At 31.0% G+C, this 19,501-nt stretch overlaps 1 protein-coding gene across 1 annotated transcript; it reads left to right on the top strand.

Annotated features, from left to right (window-relative positions):
- The first annotated feature begins 3,603 nt into the window (after nt 1–3,603).
- Nucleotides 3,604–11,212, top strand: IBR3 (acyl-CoA dehydrogenase-like protein). Its single transcript, XM_020370258.3, has 17 exons — nt 3,604–3,863; nt 3,994–4,131; nt 4,240–4,380; nt 4,645–4,776; nt 5,205–5,390; nt 5,685–5,762; nt 6,000–6,113; nt 7,022–7,120; nt 7,198–7,315; nt 7,457–7,719; nt 8,469–8,663; nt 8,815–8,957; nt 9,138–9,222; nt 9,314–9,523; nt 10,165–10,317; nt 10,618–10,722; nt 10,819–11,212. Exons 1-17 carry the CDS (start codon nt 3,729–3,731, stop codon nt 11,008–11,010), a joined length of 2,487 nt encoding a protein of 828 aa, XP_020225847.1. The 5' UTR covers nt 3,604–3,728; the 3' UTR covers nt 11,011–11,212.
- The last annotated feature ends 8,289 nt before the right edge of the window (nt 11,213–19,501 follow it).

Here is a 19,501-nt window from a genome sequence, read left to right as displayed (position 1 = left end):
TTAAATATAAATAAACTTCAACCACTTTTATCTCATTTAATAATATTCTCCCTAAAATAACTTTCCTTTTTTAATGCATGACATTTTAGTTATAATATTTTTTTTTGACATTTATAACAAAAATAATTTTAAAAAAAATATTGATTAGTAAATTTTAATGTAGACTTAATTTTCTTAATATGTGTTAAATCTGATTTTTTTTCTTTTTCTTATAATTGACAATAGAATGAATAATTAACAAAAATAAAATAATTGGTATATTGTTTTAAACTTTGAAACTGATAAATAAATAAAATTATTTTTTTTTCTAAAAAAACCAATAATTAAAATAGAGCGTAGAGAGTAATATATTACTAACATATGTTTTGGATGATTTTGGTGGGAGGAATTTAAGAAAGATGTTAGGTATTCTATTGCTGAAGAGTGCCGGTAAGTAGTAACATATTTTTAATTCATTCTTTTTAACATATTTATTTTTATTTGTTAAAATTTATTAAAAACTAAACTACAATATCAGGAAAGAATCATCATTAAATAAAGTGTGAGATCTATTAAATTTTATAATTCTAATAAATTTTAACTAAATTAAAAAGTGTGTTAAAATAGTGTTTTAGAGAATATGTTATTAACATTTTTCTTCTCTATTTTGTTTGAAAGGAAATTGAGAAGGAAAAAATTCTTAAAATTTTGTGACTTGTGAGTCTTGTTATTTTTATTGGTGAATGATAATAATTATATAATAAATTATACAACAAAATTTACTAGTAAGAAAAAAAAAGAATTTTAAATTATAATAAATAATCAGATAAATAAAAATGTTATATTAAATATTTTACCAAAAAAAATTAACATACCATGATTTGGGACGAAATGAATTTCTACTATTGTTAACTAGAGGGGCTAAGGCACTTCATGCCTCTAATAATTATATACAGATAAATATCAGAAATTGTAAAAGATATAATTTTTTTTTATATTTAAGGGTATAAAGGTCCATTAAAAAGTGAAGACCAAAAGAGTGATTACTAAAACATATTTCCTTTATAACAAGTATAGAATAGGAAGTCCGAATAATTGATACGTGAAACATTGACATCCTGCATCAATATATGCTAGTATTTCACATTAGTAGGAATGGCAAAAATACCCGCACTCGCAGGTATCTGCGGGTAAAATCTGCTACAGATAATAAATAAATAAGCTAATTAGGTACCCGCGGATAATGTGAACAGATAATTTTTTACCCGTTTATAAATGGGGCGGGAGCGGGTATGATGATATCAATACCCGTGGGTACTCGTTTAATAATATTTCTTAAATATCCTAATTATCTTTGTACCACATAACCCTAAAATTACACTTTCTCGTCTTATTTTCTTACAAAAGTGAGGTTGATGAAGTTACCAACATGTGTTAAGCATGTTATAGAATTATGTTAGATATAATTTGATTAATTTTCTAGCTTTGATTGGACCAATAAAATTTATGTATTTTAAGTTATTTACTTTCGTTTAGAATTATGATATTGAATTATTGTAGCTTTGAGACTTTAAATTAGTGAGATTGATGTATTTTAAATCATTGATTATCTTACATTTTTATTATTATTTTAACAAAATTAACGTTAAATACAACTTTAAAATTAACATTAAATTTTTATTTTTAATATTTCAATGACATTAAATATAGACTTAAACTTATTTGTAATATAGTTTTTTTAATTTCTTAAAAATTTTATAAATATCCATGGATATCTATGGGTATTCAAGGAATTCATGGATACCCGCTCAATGGATACCCGCGCGGATATGAGGTGGGTATGAAGACAATTTTCATCTAGCGGGACGGGGCAGATTTACTATTACCCGCCCTAATGGGGCCCCGTTGCCATCCCTACACATTAGTCCATCTCTGAACTAATTAAAAAGACAAAATATAAATAAATAAAAGAATAACACTAAATAAATTGTTATATATTAAATATAAATTAATATTTTTAGAAATTTGATGAAATTATTTTTAATTTTTTTCATCATTTTTAACTATTTGAAATTTTATCTATTATATTTATTTATAAATTAAAATTTAATATTTTCAAAATAAATTATAAATAAATAATTTCTTAATATTATAATATAAATTATTTATATTAAATAAAAAATATAATTTTATATGTTTAAAACTTTTATTGATACAAATTTTAATTATAATTTATATTTTTAAATATAGTACTATTTGTATATATTATTTATTGTAAAATTTAGTTATGCATGTGAATTTTTAATTTTGAAATTTTAAAATGATAATTAAAAATCATTACAAAACAAAAAATTGAGACAAATTAATTATGTAATTTTTGTGTCTAAAATATCATAATTATGTAAATTTAATTATAAAATATTACAACTATATATAACTTTAATCCTTACGTTTGCACATATATCAGTGCATGTTACCATAAGTGTCAGTAGGGATGACAATGGGGCCTCATGAAGGCTGGTAATAGTAAACTCGTCCCCGTCCCGTTGGATGAAATTTGGCCCTATACCCATCTCATATCCGCGCGGGTATCTATGAATTTCTTGAATATCCACAAATATTCGTGGATATTTATAATTTTTAAGAAATTAAAAAAAATTATATTACAAATAATTTTAAGTTTATATTTAATGTCATTGAAATATTAAAAATAAAAATTTAATGTTAATTTTGAACTTCTATTTAACGTTAATTTTGTTGAAATAATAATAAAAATGCAAGATAATTAATAACTTAAAATACATCAATCTCACACAAGTAAGTGAAAGTCTCCAAAGCTACAATAATTCAATATCATAATTTCAAATGAAAGTAGACAACTTAAAATACATAAATTTTATTGGTCCAATCAAAGTTAAAAAATTAATCGAATTACATCCAACATAATTCTATGAAAAGAAAATAAGATAAAAGAGTGTAGTTTTAGGGTTATGTGGTACAAGGATAATTATGATATTTAAGAAATATTATTAAACGGGTACCTGCGGTATGGATATCATCATACTCGCCCTCGCCTCGTTTAGAAACGGGTAAAATAATTATCTGTCCCCATTATCCGCGGGTATCCAATTAACCTATTCATTTATTATCTGTAACGAATTTTATCCACAGATACCTGCGGATGCAGGTATTTTTGCCATCCCTGGATGTCAGTGTCACTTCTATACATAAATCAGAAGATATCATATCAGTTCGTTGTGAGAGGAAAATTAATCCAAAGCCCCATCATGAAACTAATTCTTCATATAATTTTTTTCTTTTTATTTTATTTGATTGAGATGAAATAAATAAAGAAAACAAAAAATATATATAAATAGAATAGTAAAAATTAATTGATAAAAAATTAAAAACTGAAAATTAAAAAAAACAATAGGCTTTACTTTATATATATATATATATATTATATATATGTTTTACTTATTTTTTTCAATTAAATAATTAATTTTTTTATTTTATTTTTATTTACTTATTTTTCTCCTTGTATTTCTATTCACTCTATTTTTCAACGTTATTTTCTCCAAAAAAAAAAGGTTAAATTCTCACGCAACTCGACAACGTCGTAGTTATCATCATAGACAAGAATCCCACAGGGTTCGGGTGTGACACTTATCGAAAAAGCCGTGAGGTTAGAAACTGTAAAAGCAAATCCTCTTCTTCATCGGTCATAGTCTTACAGATCGAATTCGGATATGGCGAGGAACAACGCCGAACTCGTTACGCAACTCAACGTGACTCAGCACTTCCCCCTTGACTCTCTCCTCCGCTATTGTTCTTCCAACATTTCTGGCTTCCCTCATCCTCCCACCCATTTCGTCGTTTCCCAGGTTTTTGTCTTCTTTTTTTTGCCACTTTTTGTTTCTGGGTCACCTGGGTTTGCATCAAAATTTGTTTTTGTTTTTGGTTTTTTTTATTTAAATTCTGTGTGATTTGTTATGTGGTGAATTTTTCTTCTAGTTTGGGCATGGACAGTCCAACCCCACCTACTTGTTGGAAGTGGGTTCTCATGGCTCTGTGCTGAAGCGCTATGTTCTCAGAAAGAAGCCTCCGGGGAAATTGCTCGCTTCAGCTCATGCTGTCGATAGAGAGTTTCAGGTTTCTCATTTAGTTACATTCATGGATATTGAATGCTGATTTGTTTTGGATTTGAAAAATCATAATAGTGAGAACAAAATTGATTTTTTTCACCCCTTATAACCTCAGGTTCTCCAGGCATTGGGCGCTCATACCGATGTTCCGGTTCCTAAGGTTTTCTGTTTGTGCAATGATCCATCTGTTATTGGAACCGCGTTTTACATCATGGAATATTTGGAGGGGCGCATATTTATTGACCCCAAGTTACCGGTATGATTTGTTTCTAGTTAGCTTCTGTTTTCTCAACTGAAATTCGTGATTGTTAAAGGAAAAAGATTGTTGACACTCAAGGGGTGTAGACACCCCGTATAGGAAGAGAGAAAAGATAAATAATTGATAATGTGATGAAACAAAAAGAAAAAGATAGAGAGAAAGGAGAGATGTGTATCAGGTGCGAATACTGTTTAGGGGGTGAGGAAATCATTACTTGTTGCATTGGTTTGGTTGGTGACATGTGTTGTGTAAATGAGTCAGGGTGTGGCACCAGAGAAGAGGAGGGCAATTTACCGGGGAACGGCTAAAGCCTTAGCTTCCTTACATTCTGCTAATGTGGATTCGATTGGTCTGGGAAATTATGGGCGACGCAATGATTATTGCAAAAGACAGGTAAATTGTTGTATACAAATAACAGTTAAACTGCCTGCTTGTTTTTGGTCAGTGTTATGCCTTGAAATGGTTTTTATTTTTGATTCATAGAGACATATAGTATAAGGACAAAAAGCTGAACACAGACGGATGCATTAAACAGTTATTAAAGTACAATAAATTCGTGAAAGTGAATGTTGTGGAGACCAAAAGTTTGAGCGCTCCGTTTGGTTCTTTGAGAAGTTTGAGCCTATCAGGTTGCCTAGGATCTATCCTAGATTGGGGGCACTTACCCCTTCCTTTCACCATGCCCATTTTTGTGTTCCATTCCTCCATGTCCTATCGGCTATCACCACCCCTGCTATTATACCATGACACTAAAGAGGGGTTGGGATCAAAATAGTTTTATTTTTGTCAACCCTATAGCACTGATGGATAGTTTGTTTTAGATTGAAAGGTGGGCTAAGCAATATGTTGCCTCAACCAGTGAGGGTAAACCTGCAAGCAACCCAAAAATGTTTGCCCTGATTGATTGGCTACGACATCAAATCCCTCCCGAAGATTCTTCAGGAGCAACAGGAGGTCTTGTTCATGGAGATTTTCGCATTGACAATCTCGTGTTCCATCCCACAGAGGTAAGATGCATATAGTAAGATTATTCACTTTCCTAAAGTTCCATTGGATGAAAAGAAAGTCTTTTTCTTTGTTCTGGTATTAATGCATATATTGTTTATGTGGTTATGATCAAAATTAGAGTATCGCAACTGTTGTGCTAAAAGAGAAAAAAATTTATGTTCTCAATGCCATGTTTAGTTTACTCTAGAGTTTGGACAGTGTCAATACTCAAGATTAGTATTTAGGACGTGTAATAATTCATTGGCATCTTAGAACCCAGTAGTTATGCCTGATAAGTTTTCTTTCTGCTGCAGGATCGAGTAATTGGAATCCTTGACTGGGAACTGTCTACCCTTGGTAACCAAATGTGTGATGTTGCATATAGCTGTTTGGTATGTAGTATATAATCACTTTTCTGAATCGAGATCTAGGTACATAAAGATGTGTTCTATTACACAACATAGTTGTTTTGAATATGCATTTTAATTATATGATAGGGATGTTTTGTATTTTCATTTATTCTTTTGGCTTCTTAAACTCATGTTAAAATAGAATCATTGTGTCAGATCACCTAAGCTGTTGATTAATTGAGATACCAGTGCAATTCATGATTTTTTTTTTCCTGGAAGCCTTATATTGCAGATATTGGGCTTGATAAAATACAAGAAGGTATGGAACGTGCTGGATTACCTAAAGGAATTCCTTCACTACCAGAATATTTGGCTGATTACTGCTCTTTGTCAGTAAGTATTGTCATTATATATACCTCAACTGGGTTTTTGTATTATTTATTAGATATGCTGATATACATCAAAGAAATTTATGTATTACCTTTGCCTGAAAACTTCTTGAGGATTGGAAATTCCACTATTAGGTATTTGGGAATTTAGAATCCAAGCAAAATAAAAATGAGCAACAATTTGAAATTCCTAATCCATTACATTCTAATTATGGCCGCACAATAATATCTATCTAGATATTAGGATAAAGGGTTGCCTAGAAAGTTGAGATGAAAACCATAATTGTTTCTAAAAGCAACAACAAAGAAGGATTCATGTATAGGAAGGAGAGAAACTATCTTCATTTCTATATATGTGGAAGATCACATAGCTCAATAAGGGCTTCTCCTTGTGTCAATCAATGCAACGAACCTATTCATTATGAAAAACATATCACAGGGCACACAAAACCCAGCACAATCCGCATGGGTTAAGTGCTTGCAAGTTGTAACAGCCCAATAACAAATGTAATTACAATTTACAAAAGGGTTATACCAATATATGCTCCATAATATTCAACATCCTACTAGTTTTTAGGAATGTGTGACAATTATAAATTTATAGTCTACCTAGGATTAAAATATCTAACAGCATTTAATCTCATAAATGGAGATTTGGATTTTTTTTTTGAAATTTTTATTAACTTTGTATTTGATGGTCATTAACATTTGCTGGGGATGCTTTTGGCATATTTCTGACATCTGTATGATATGTTGATCTATCGTTTAGTTTGTAGCTAAAATTTGCAACTTATATACAACTTCTAGCCTTTAGAAATGGTCAAGTGAAATAGTGGTAGCTTTATATCAGTTGCTTTGTATCATATCTTTTGTCTATTATTAAAGATCTAACAAAGGAGTTTTGGATGCCAGGGAAGAAAATGGCCAGTTGCTGAATGGAAGTTTTATATTGCCTTTTCTTTTTTCCGTGCGGCTTCAATTTATGCAGGAGTGTATAATAGATGGGTTAAGGTATATAAATTTGTTAGAGATGCTGTTGTCATTAAAATTTTAAGATTTATATTTTGTGGCTTCTTTATGTGCTATAGGGTAATGCATCAGGAGGTGAGCGTGCTCGATACACAGAAGTACTTGCTAATGGCCTTATAGATGTTGCCTGGGAATTTATTGAACGCAAATCCGTGCTTCCTCAGCACCCTCCCTCTGGTAGCTATAACATTTAAACATTATTGGCTCTCGTATGTAATGTATCTCAAATATAATTTGTTTCTATTCTTTAAGCTAATCATAATACTAGATTGTTAATACTACACTAACAGCTGAGGCATTTTTACTCTAACAAATCAGATGCACATACACGAGACTATTCAAAAGAGTTGGTGAATGGGAATGATATACAGGGCCTCCCAACTCAGGGAAAGTTTGTTCCTAGTCAAAAGGTTTTGGCATTGAGGAACAAATTAATTAAGTTCATGGAGGAACACATTTACCCCATGGAAAATGAATTTTCTAAACTTGCCCAATCAGAATCTCGTTGGACTGTTCACCCAGCAGAGGAAAAGTTAAAGGAGCTAGCAAAGAAAGAAGGCTTGTGGAACTTATGGATTCCTGTATGCATCTTAGCTCTGTTCTTCTGTACTTTATTTTATCTGTATTTTTTTGGTTTCAGAAGCTTATCCATCCATCAGGTTTTGATATTTAACTGCTTTCTCCTGATCTTCAATAATTGATATGAATTTATTTGTTATTGACCTTTGTATATAAGGATTTTCACTGTTTTCTACTTTCTATCATCAAAGTTCACTCTATTATACAAGATTTTTCTTAATCTCTTAACTAATTTTTTTATGACCCACTTTTTCAGTGAAACTATTCGGAATAGGTTGTATTTAAGGTTTCCACTGTGAAGTACTCAATCTTATGTGACATTCATGGTTTTAGGATTTTTTAAGACAGGTTATTGCATATTATAGACCTTAGCTCAAGCTTTGTAAATTGCTCATTAAAATATTACAATGCCGATGTAGAAATTTGGCTTGTGTGATAATATGATACAAATACAAACTCAATGGTCTTATTTGCAGTTTTACAAACCCAATGCCGGTGTTGCATAGTCAAGCCTATGCTCACTAATAACACTACTAACCCTAATTAAACAAGGTATTGAATCAAGAAATATAATAAGGAATAGGAAATAACTCCTAAACTAAAAAATTTTCTGCTTGAAGAGCTAATTGGAATATTGCATTATTAAACATTTGTCATCTATGGTTGTTTTTTAACTTCTTTTTTTTATTACCTCTCAACATTACTTTGCTTTTTTGAGATAAAGTTCCCTGGACGTGTCTCTTTTATGCAGCTTGATAGTGCTGCCAGAGCGAAAAATCTTATCTTTGATGGGAGCAATAATGGTCTCTCTAGTGATGCGAATGACTTGTTGCTGGGTGCTGGTCTAACAAATCTCGAATATGGATACCTTTGTGAGATCATGGGTCGTTCGGTTTGGGCTCCTCAAGTGTTTAATTGTGGTGCACCTGACACAGGTAATATGGAGGTAAGATGGAACTTATAGATATGCTGTGTTGATCAATAACTGATCAAATTTAATTGGATTCTCTTCTGGATTGATCATATTTAGCATTTCACTTTATCTGTCTACCTTGAATTTTTGTCTAATCTGGTTGTAGCATTACTTTGCGTATTAGGTGTTGCTTCGCTATGGAAACAAAGAACAACTACACAAATGGCTAATACCTTTGCTTCAAGGGGAGATTAGGTCTGGATTTGCAATGACAGAACCTAGTGTTGCATCTTCCGATGCAACCAATATTGAGTGTTCTATCAAAAGGTGGGATTATCCATAATTTTAAAGCAATTCATGCCTTCAGTCTTTTCATTTAGCTGGTGTAAATGCATTAGCAAATTACCCAAAAATGCATAGGTTTGAGTGAAGCTTCTTCATAGAAGCCAATTTGACATTTATGAGACTATAGATGACTTATTTTCTTAATTTTTCTTCCTTTTATAGGCAAGGAGATTCATATATTATCAATGGGACGAAATGGTGGACAAGCGGTGCTATGGATCCAAGATGTAGAATTCTTATAGTCATGGTGAGTATTTGATTGAAAGTTATTGCACTAACAGTCAATGTGCTATTCGTGTCAGTAGAGATCAGAGAGTAATCAAAACATATATGGACAGGGAAAAACTGACTTCAATGCAGCGAAGCATAAACAGCAATCTATGATCTTAGTGGATGTCCAAACTCCTGGTGTTCGTATAAAGAGACCATTGACAGTGTTTGGCTTTGATGATGCTCCTCATGGGCATGCAGAAGTAACATTTGAAAATGTTCGTGTGCCAGCGAAAAACATAATACTGGGGGAAGGACGTGGATTTGAGATTGCTCAAGTAAGTTGAAAAATATTTCCTTAGGTTGAATATTGGGATGTGATGTTGGTTTGAACCCTGACATCCACCAGCTTACACATCTTTTGTACAATTAAATTTGAATTTTTCTTTAAAGCTTACATAGTTGCATAGCTTCAATTTTCATGTGTTAATAATAATGCCTTAAAGAGTAATGCCTGCTTAAAGTTTCATTGTTAATTTTTTTCATAGCGACTAATAATGCTGACACCATATATACTAAAGCACTCAAGAGTCCCGAAATGAGTAAATTAAGATGTTCCTGTTTCCCATATGAGGCACCCTTATAAGGGCAAAACCATGAGGCTCATTCCAATGGCAATAGTCTAGAGAGGACTATTCCTTACGTCAACCCATAATTATTGATGGACAACATACTTTGACACTGTCTTTGGCAAATATCTAGCTAGCAGCCCAATAATTTTAGATGAGCCCAACTTTGAGTGTAAATTATCATTTAAAGTGGACGCTTTTATAATAGTTTCAATATATTCCACTATCATACGTGTGAGTTATTTGGGCTTTCTAGCAGAAAACACTATATCTTTCCTATATTTTTTGAGATGTTTGCTGAAGTACTGAAAAGTATACTTTTCGCATGCTGATAACTTGCATTCTTGCAGGGTAGGCTTGGTCCTGGAAGGCTGCACCATTGTATGAGACTGATAGGTGCAGCTGAGCGAGGCATGCATTTGATGGTTCAAAGAGCTGTTAGTAGAAGAACATTTGGGAAGCTGATTGCTCAACATGGTTCATTTCTTTCAGATATGGCCAAGGTATTAGGATTCTTTCAGTTTGACTTTATTTAAGTCTTATTTAGATAAATTTCTCCATAAATCCTTATAGAAAAAGAAAATAGAAAGCAAAATTACTTAAAATTCTTCCATAAGTCAAAATCAACTAAGCACCTCAGCTTTTGGAGAAGTTAGATAAGAAAGTTTCTATAAACGTTGAAGTGCATCCTTTTGACTTGTATGAAAAATTTAATTTATTTTACCTTCTTATTTTCTTTAGTGTTTATAGAAAAAGTTATCTAAACACAACTCAAAGATTTTAACATAGCATGTGTCGTTCAGTGCCGAATAGAGCTAGAGAGGACCAGATTGTTAGTGTTGGAAGCAGCTGACCAACTCGATAGGCATGGGAACAAAAAAGCTCGAGGGATATTAGCAATGGCAAAGGTAATTGTTTGTAACAGCATACTTTTCCAATATTAAGTTCCTATCCTTCACTTGTGATGCTGATTTCTTTCACAACTATGCTTGGTATGGGAGCAGGTAGCCGCCCCAAACATGGCACTGAAGGTGCTTGACATGGCAATGCAAGTGCATGGAGCAGCTGGTGTATCATCTGACACAGTCCTGGCACATCTCTGGGCTACTGCAAGGACACTAAGAATTGCAGATGGTCCAGATGAAGTCCACTTGGGCACCATAGCCAAGTTAGAACTACAGAGAGCCAAGCTTTGAGAACCTGAACATTTTTCTCCACAGGGCTAAATAAAAGTCATCAAATAAAGTTGAGCCAAACAGGAAATTGAAATTCCATCGACAAAATGTTCCAAGGAAAAAAAACAAAAACTCTTATGAAAATAACTGTATTTCAAAATGCTTTTGGAAGCATTATGTAGCATATGAGGTTATTCAAAATAAGCTTTCTCATTGTGTATTACAGGGTTGAAAGTTGCAACTTTGAATTCCTTATTAAATAGTAGTGAGGAAAAGCATGCACATATAGCTTAATAAGCATGTATAGAGCATAAAAAATAGATGCGGTATTCTTTTCCCATGTACAAACATAAACAGTAAACGGAGTCACATACTAAGATATCCAATGTAGGGAGTAAAGAAGTTTGAATATGCATATATATACTCAAGTGATTGAAGGTTTAGCATTTAAAAACAACTTATTAATTTACACTTTCAATTTCCAATGAAATATTAAGACTTTTATTCTAATTTTGTACCTAAATACAAAGCATGCATCTTAGGGACATCTTTCTTGCTTTTCATATTCACGTGACAACGTTATAGCCTAACAATTTATAGCATGTTTGGAACATCTATTGTGCCCTTTATGCGCATTTGAGTTTATACAATTTAAATTGACCAAGATAAATAACAGCTTGGCTAGGCCAACCTTGACATGAAGTTAGTTAAGATATCAGGTTACCCCCAACTAACTCACTTTGCCCTCAGTCGAGGTAAACACAAATCACATTCAGAAGCTAACATGTCTTTAACTAGCTCGGCTTACCCATGTTGGTGGATGATCCATCATTGCCAACATGTAACTGTACAAATATTTCTCTAAATTATCTCACGTATGTAACAAAGTCTATCGTATCTACTAATTATTATCTTCTCATTAATAGAAGATCTTCAACAAAGAAATGTCCAAAATTTACACTTTGAAGACTCCCTCATACTTGAGCATGGTAGTCCTTTTGCAGGTAGCCAGGTACCCCATCCCAAGAGGTTGAGAGGAAAAGGTCTCTAACCCTTGACAGAAGTTCCAGAAATTCACAGAATACAGTAAGAACACAAACTATTGTAATTTTTGCATCAATGAACACAATTTACGTATGTCTATAAGCTTTGGATGTGCTTTCAAACACATTTAAACTATTTTGGTTGAATTTGCAATGTATGAGAGCATCAGCTTCATACTATTTGGTTAAATATATCTATGCTATATTGAACATAGACTAGGCCATGATTGTGTACTGTTTCAAACAGCATAAAAAAAAATAATAAAAAAAAAAAAATACGAGCTCCACCTTCGTACTTTTGTCTGGTCAGCTATAAGTAAAAACTGAAAATCCTGTGATTTGGTATAAGGCACTCAAATTTTATAATTCGGATATAGTACACTAGCATGCATTTCAACTATGAATTATCAACAAAAAAATGCACGTATTATATGTAGGATTTAGCTCGTTATAATGAACATAATTAAATACACTTAAGGTGACTAGCGAAAATTTGGAGTTAGCTAAGTTTGGAGTGATTTTCTTACTTCCTATCTATTCTTTACTTGAAATCAAGAGGATTAGAATTTTGATGAACCAAAATGCTTCTATTGGTAGTGACTCCACGTGCTCTCCATCTTAGAATTTGAGTATGATCAGTCTCAAAAACTCGTTCAAGAGTAAAGATTCACCCCTACTTATATACAACATCTTGACTATATGTCTATATCATTTGTTAATATGAAATTCCAACATACATTTCTCTCGATCAAGTTTGTGAAAATAAAATTTGTAAATATTTGATAAGGACTTATAGTAAATTACTTAATAAGTTCAACAATAATTATTAAGATAAATTTTGTTTCTAACTCAGAAGTTTGGTACAAGTCTAATTCAACTTCAAACGTTAATTCATGATGTAAAATTTATTTTTTACTTATATACATTATTTTGATATATTATTGGTAATTTGTTAAATACCTAGTAACATTATTGGTGTTGGAATTTTTTGGATGGATGAGATCAAAATTCAACACATAAGTAAATACTCAAAATAAGGAGTTATGAGAGTGAGATGCATACCTAAGTACTTGATTTTGTCAATAGTCAATAATATTATAAAAACCATCCAACCACCGACCCAGGGGAAGAGGGAGGGGGGAACTTTTAGGGACCATGGTCCCCTCCATTTTTTTCAAAAATATATCAAAACTACTTTGAAAATTTTTTTTGGCCCCCTAAAATTTATTAAAAAAAATATTATAGATTGATAGATGAAATTTGTCATGTTAATTTATACTTAAAAAAAGAAAAATAGAGAAATATATGTAATATTGATATATAATGTGATAGAAAAAGAAACAAAAAAATATAAATGATATTGAATTATTTATGATGTTAGAATATTTATATGTAAGTGTTAAAAAAAATTGATTACTCAAATCAAATTTCTAGCTTTGACCTTACACCAATCACGTGTTGATTGAGTACATTTTTATAATATAGGCCCATGTGTCAACTGTTTGTTTGTCTTGCACTCTATCCTTTACTCTGTTTTTTTTTATTATTTTTTTTTGTGTTTTACCTTTTATTCAACAAGATTCCCCGTTACTAGTTGCTCCTTACAATTGTCATAATTTGTAACAACATACAACCCTTCTTTCAATTCTTTTATGCAAGTAATATTCCTCATATTCCTCTTGAAATTCCTCAAAGATTTTTGGCGTGTAAATGTTTCTAGCTTGTACAAGCATTAGGGCCTTCTTCAATTTCAACCTAGGGAACTTATGTATTGACTCATATTCAGCTTTTGACTGACTCATTGTTCCATTTCCCATTGACTACTCTTTCAAACTGTGCAAAAAATTGTCCCAAATTGAAATTTGACTTCAAATGATTCTTCAAATCACATTAAAGCTCTCACTTCATTGAGTCGATCTCATTCTTGCAATAAAGTTTTTCTAACATATGCCCATGGCTATTTTTCCTTCACAAGAAAAATTGTATGTAGCCATAAGTCATCAAAAACATCATGCTCAACAAGTAAAGTCTTCCATGCCTTTAGGAATTCAACTTCCTCTTCATGTAGATCAATGCATGCTTCAAAGTCTAAGCAAAATTGTGAACTCATTTGATAAAGATAGTTTACATGCCTCAAGGCATTTTCTCTAATATGTCAAGTGCATAATCCATGAAATGTTTCAAGCATGACTAAAGAAATAGCCTTGGCCATTGTTGCATCTTGATTGGTTAGAATAGTTTGAGGCTTTTTTCCACCCATTAGAAAAGTTTCAAATAACCATTGAAAAGAAGAGATTGTTTCATCATAAAGCAATGTTGCCCCTGTTGATTCTCTAAGTAAGCTCACCCAAGTCTCTGTAGTATAGTAAAAAGGTTTTCGGTCCTCAGAGACTTGTGAAGTAGATTTTGATTTCTATTATACTAATTGTTATTTGTAAATTCAAAGCTTGAATAATCACACATGTTAAATATTTGATATGAGCAGTGATTTAAACTTAAGTAACCAAAGTTATATTAAATTTAAGAAAATAGATATGATAAACAGTTGGGATTAAATTTCATCAATCTCCCTCCTATGTATTCCTATTGATTCTTGCAAATGATTCTATTACTCATTGCCATTGAGTTCTCTATATTCGTTCAAACCCAATTCCTTGGCATAAGAATTTCTAAGATATTTAACTCAATGAATGATTCCTCACTTCATTTAGTTAAATATCCCGCATTAAGAATCAGAACTTGTTGCAACTATTAATTTCAAAACCATCCCTGACTTTCAAAATTAATAGGTGATTTGTTTCAAATCTAGATTCAGAAAACGTTTTCCAACCAAATTCTAAATTCAAGATCAAAGATAAATGATTAGTTTATCTAAGCATTAAGAACAGAATACAAATCACTAGCACTGAATAATAGATGTAATATATATATATGAATCAAAAAGGAATACTCAGGAGTTTGATGACTACATTAATCCCAACCCTAGAGCTTTAGCTCTCCATAGAAGAAGAAAGCACAAAATAACAAGAAGAAAGGTAGAAGAACAAGATCATCCGAAGAACTGCGTTCCCACAAGCTCTAGGGTGCTCTGTTTCCTTTTCTCCGCTTTGTTCTTTCTCTCGTGCAACTTCTCCTCCTGCTTTCTCTCTCCTCTGCCCCTTTTATAGTTGCTGGAATTAAAACAAAGTAGGCAAGAAAGAGAAGAAACCGCTCAGCGCTTGGAAACGGCTGAGCGGATTGGAGAATCCTTCATCATGAAGTAACCTAAAGGGCTGAGCCCTTTTTAACGGCTGAGCGCCTGGGAGACTCCTTCATCCTTAAGCAAGCAAAGGGGTTGAACGCTTGAAATCCGCTGAGCGCCTAGGAAGCAGAGAGTACTCATTTTTCCAGGGCCAAAACTACTCAGCGCTTAGGGACGGCTGAGCGCCTCTCCTCTGTTGCACTTGCTAAGCTCTCTGGCTTGAAAGCGCTCAGCCCTTTAGAATGGCTGAGCCGTTTGCCTCTAGATTGTTTTTCTTGTTCCAATCTTCAAAATCTGCAAAATAAAGGGAAATTTTGATAAGAAAAATCATCACTCCATATAATGACTTCAATTAAGAGCCCCTTTTTGATTCTAAGTGTATTGGCCAAAATTATATCAATATATACAAAAATTGTGCTAGATAAGTGTCTCAAATTTATATTTCATCAGACTAATTAGACACTTATCAGCCCCCAACAACAATTGTTTACCTATGATCATTAAGTCCAACAAACACTCTCAATGGTCGATAATTCTTATTTGTCTTGTATGTGGTGTCAAAAGGGATGACAGCATTGAAGTACCCATAATCATTTAGCATTTGTGTATCTACCCAAAATATATTTGTTATTCACTCTTCAACATCCATTTGAAAGTCATAAAAGAACAAATGATTCTCACTTTGTTGTCTAAAATACATTAACAAAGCACCTACTTCACCATATCTTAATGATTGCATCCTCTTAGTCCGAAGATTATTCTTATGATCTTGCATTGTATAACCAAGTGTGTTTATTTCACCAGCCTATTTGGACACATATTTAAGGAAATCTTTTGGTTTTAATCTCGATTCTTCATCTAATATAATTTGTGATGCTTGTGACTCAAAAATGCATCAATGAGAGCGAATCAAATGAATATATTATGGCAATTGAAGATGATGATTATGTTGAGCTACAAAGTCAATAACCTTGTATTTTTCAATCTCCTAATCAACTAAAATATTAACCATACGTGCTCCACAATTTGTTCTAGTGTCTACTCTTACCTCTTTTGTCAAATGGTCTCATTTGTCAACACTTTGTTTACCTCTTTGAAGCAAGAAAATTTTCTTGAAGTCAAAATTTCATCATTTTTGCTTTTATTTTCATATTCACGATGAATGTCGACAAACCCTACTTTCTTACTATATTCATTATAAAACTCATAAGCCGCTACCTCATTCAAAATTCATTTTCAAGTGAGGTGTATAGTCAACAACACACTCTTGGCCATTTTACACAATATTTTCATGAATATTATTGATCCATTTCTCTATACCTTCAACTACCAAAATAGATGACACATTTATATTTTCTAAAATAGAATACAATCAACATCTTAAATATCATAGAAAAAGAAAAAGAAAAACATGTAATCCCAAATGCATGTTCTATTATTAAGTAAAGAAGAAATGAATTTTTAGTCAAAATGAATCCATAGAAGTGTAAATATGTTTCAGTTAACTTAAAATTAATTTAAAGAAAAATGGATACACATTACTCTAAATGTAAAAGAGCCTTTATAGTTACGAAGAGTAGAACACCTATGAAAAGCAAAGCACCTGTAATGTAAAAATGATGAAGATGTTTTACATTCTTGTAAGAAATTATCATAAAAGTTTTTTAAAAAAATTAAATTTTAATGTTTTGTGTAAAAGAAAAAGGAGTAGATATCATATTGATCAAATACAAAAAAAAGTTTTTCCATCTATGGAGAACTGGACGAAGTACTAGCAATATAAAAATGGAGAAGACTTGCACGTCCCCCAAAAAATGAAATGAAAATTGTAAAATAAATATTTTTACTTGTTGCATAAAAGACATCGTGTTTCACTAAAGAGAGCACATAATTTTTTTTAATTGATGTGTAAATGACATGAATAACCTTGTTATATATTCATGTGAAATTAGTTTCATTTCTTAAATTAAATAGATTAATTAAAATTAAATTAGGACCATAGAAGCAAAGTTTTAAAAATTAGCTTGGAATGACCACTTGTTTTAATGTCTTTGTTTATAATATATATAACTTAAATAACTTTTATAATATATTAATTTTAAATTATATATTTAATAATATAATATCTATGTAGATATTACATATATTATTTTGTGATATTAATTGCAAGTATATTATATATAACATATTTTTTATATTTTTATTTATATTAATATATAATTTAACATGTAATTTTTTTATATATTTTTTTATACAAAATAAAAGTAAAAATAATTTTAAATAAAATGAAAATGAAAATTTAAAATAAGATATAAATTTATTAAAATTTATAAATATAAAATATATTTAAAATAAATATTTTAAAAATAATAATAATAATTTGATTCATATAATTAATTAGTGATTCATTAATTCAATATTTGATCTACTATCCAATATCCTAACTATTTGATGGCGAATCCGATTCTTATAAACTATGCATGAAAGTAATGTCATTCACGTGTCAGGCACATGTTTAATAAAATGGAAATGTCAAACTTTTTTAAGGAAGTGGAGAGGAGCCGAACACGTTGATGTTGACGCTTTCTAGATTTAATAAAACTCCGTTATATAATATTTTTATTTGTGATTGAATTTAATTTAAATAAAATATAATCAGAGTATATATGAAAAAAAAATTATTTTTTATTTTTGATATTGGAATGAGAAATAAAAAGAAGAAACTAACAAAAATACAAATAAAACTTAGCATCTCTGAAACACAGTCTCCAGAGAGTCAGCTAGTAACAAATTAGAAAGAGTCATAGGATGTTCTTGTAAAATAACTAGCTTATCATTTCTTAAAGCTCCCATTCGAGCTAGAGCATCTACGCAACTATTACCCTCACGTAAAGTGTGAACAACAGTGCAAGTCTAGTCACAATTGAGTAACTGATGAATCTCCATGAGCTGATTTCCGTAGCGATGAAACATTGGAATAGGTCCCTGGAAGAGAGATACCACCAAAGTAGAGTCTGAATAACAAACAATCTTTCAAAACCCTTTATCCCAACAAAGACGAAGGTCGTGGAGAAGAGCTAAGATCTCTGTATGAAGAACAGAAGCCTCCCCCAAAAAGTCATAAAAGCCAAAAAGGAACTGTCCTTCATGGTCCCGACACAAGCCACCAAAGCCTCCTCTACTAGGTGTGCCAATCCTACTCTCATTCACATTCAGAGCCACTGAATCTATTGGGGGGTGAAAATATTTTTATTTGGTTAAATAATTAGTTTTTAAATAATTTTTTTTATAGATATTTGAATTAAAAACTTGATTAAATACTATTGTCATTCTTATTTATAAGACTCAATTTATAATAATTATTTATTTCTTATGTAAGACTCAATTCATTATATTTGATATATTTATTATTTTTAGAGTAAAATACTCCTTATTAAAACATATTCTCTTAGTTTAATGAAATATTATAAACTCTTTAAAAAATATATATTATAATTGATTACGTGAATAAGTAGTATTAATTATGAGAGAGAAAAAATATAAAACATACACTTTAATTAGTTAAAAGAGAACAAAATATTAATTAAGAAAGATAGTACAAGAGTATTATCAATTAGATTAACTACTTTTTTAAATCTTGATAAATTATATATTTGGATCTTATATGTAGGATATATAGCAATTATTATGTATATTTGTTAGATTATTGAATTAAATATATATATATATATATATATATATATTTGATTTAAAATTGAATTTAATAATTTGAGATAAAATTGTCTTTTTATAATATTTCTCTTTTTTATTCTTCCACTTTTCATATAACCAAACAATACAAAAATTTACTTAAAATTCATTTTAATTGTATCTTTTTTTATTTCTTTCCTTCCTGGTTTTTTCCTTTCAATTTCATTTCTTATCGGCCAAATAAAGTGATAATTAATGTCATTTATATACCAATGGGTATAAGGGATATCGCATGTTTTTCACCCATAACCTTATTATGGATTGATTAACTTAGGAATGATGAGACACCAAAATGTTTGGACACTAAAATAACGGTGGGAAATTTATATTTCTACTGCTCTATAGCAGAGTTCATTGAGAAAAAGATAGAAAAATAGTAAAATACTGAGACTAGGAGGGAAGGAAGAATAGGGCGTGGTGTGGCATCAGATGGGTTAGCTAGACGAAGTAAAAATAAAATAAAATAAAATAAGCATTT

The sequence above is a fragment of the Cajanus cajan genome, chromosome 1, assembly GCF_000230855.2.
Source record: "Cajanus cajan strain Asha chromosome 1, NIPB_CcT2T_4, whole genome shotgun sequence".
In the NCBI taxonomy this organism is placed as follows: Eukaryota; Viridiplantae; Streptophyta; class Magnoliopsida; order Fabales; family Fabaceae; genus Cajanus; species Cajanus cajan.
This window is presented reverse-complemented; position numbering and strand designations above follow the sequence as displayed.

Coding starts and splice junctions, on each gene's coding strand:
- IBR3 (XM_020370258.3), top strand. CDS start 3,729: ATGGCGAGGAACAACGCCGAACTCGTTACGCAACTCAACGTGACTCAG. Junction 4,132..4,239: donor CTGTCGATAGAGAGTTTCAG/GTTTCTCATTTA, acceptor TTATAACCTCAG/GTTCTCCAGGCATTGGGCGC. Junction 5,763..5,999: donor ATGTTGCATATAGCTGTTTG/GTATGTAGTATA, acceptor TTTTCCTGGAAG/CCTTATATTGCAGATATTGG.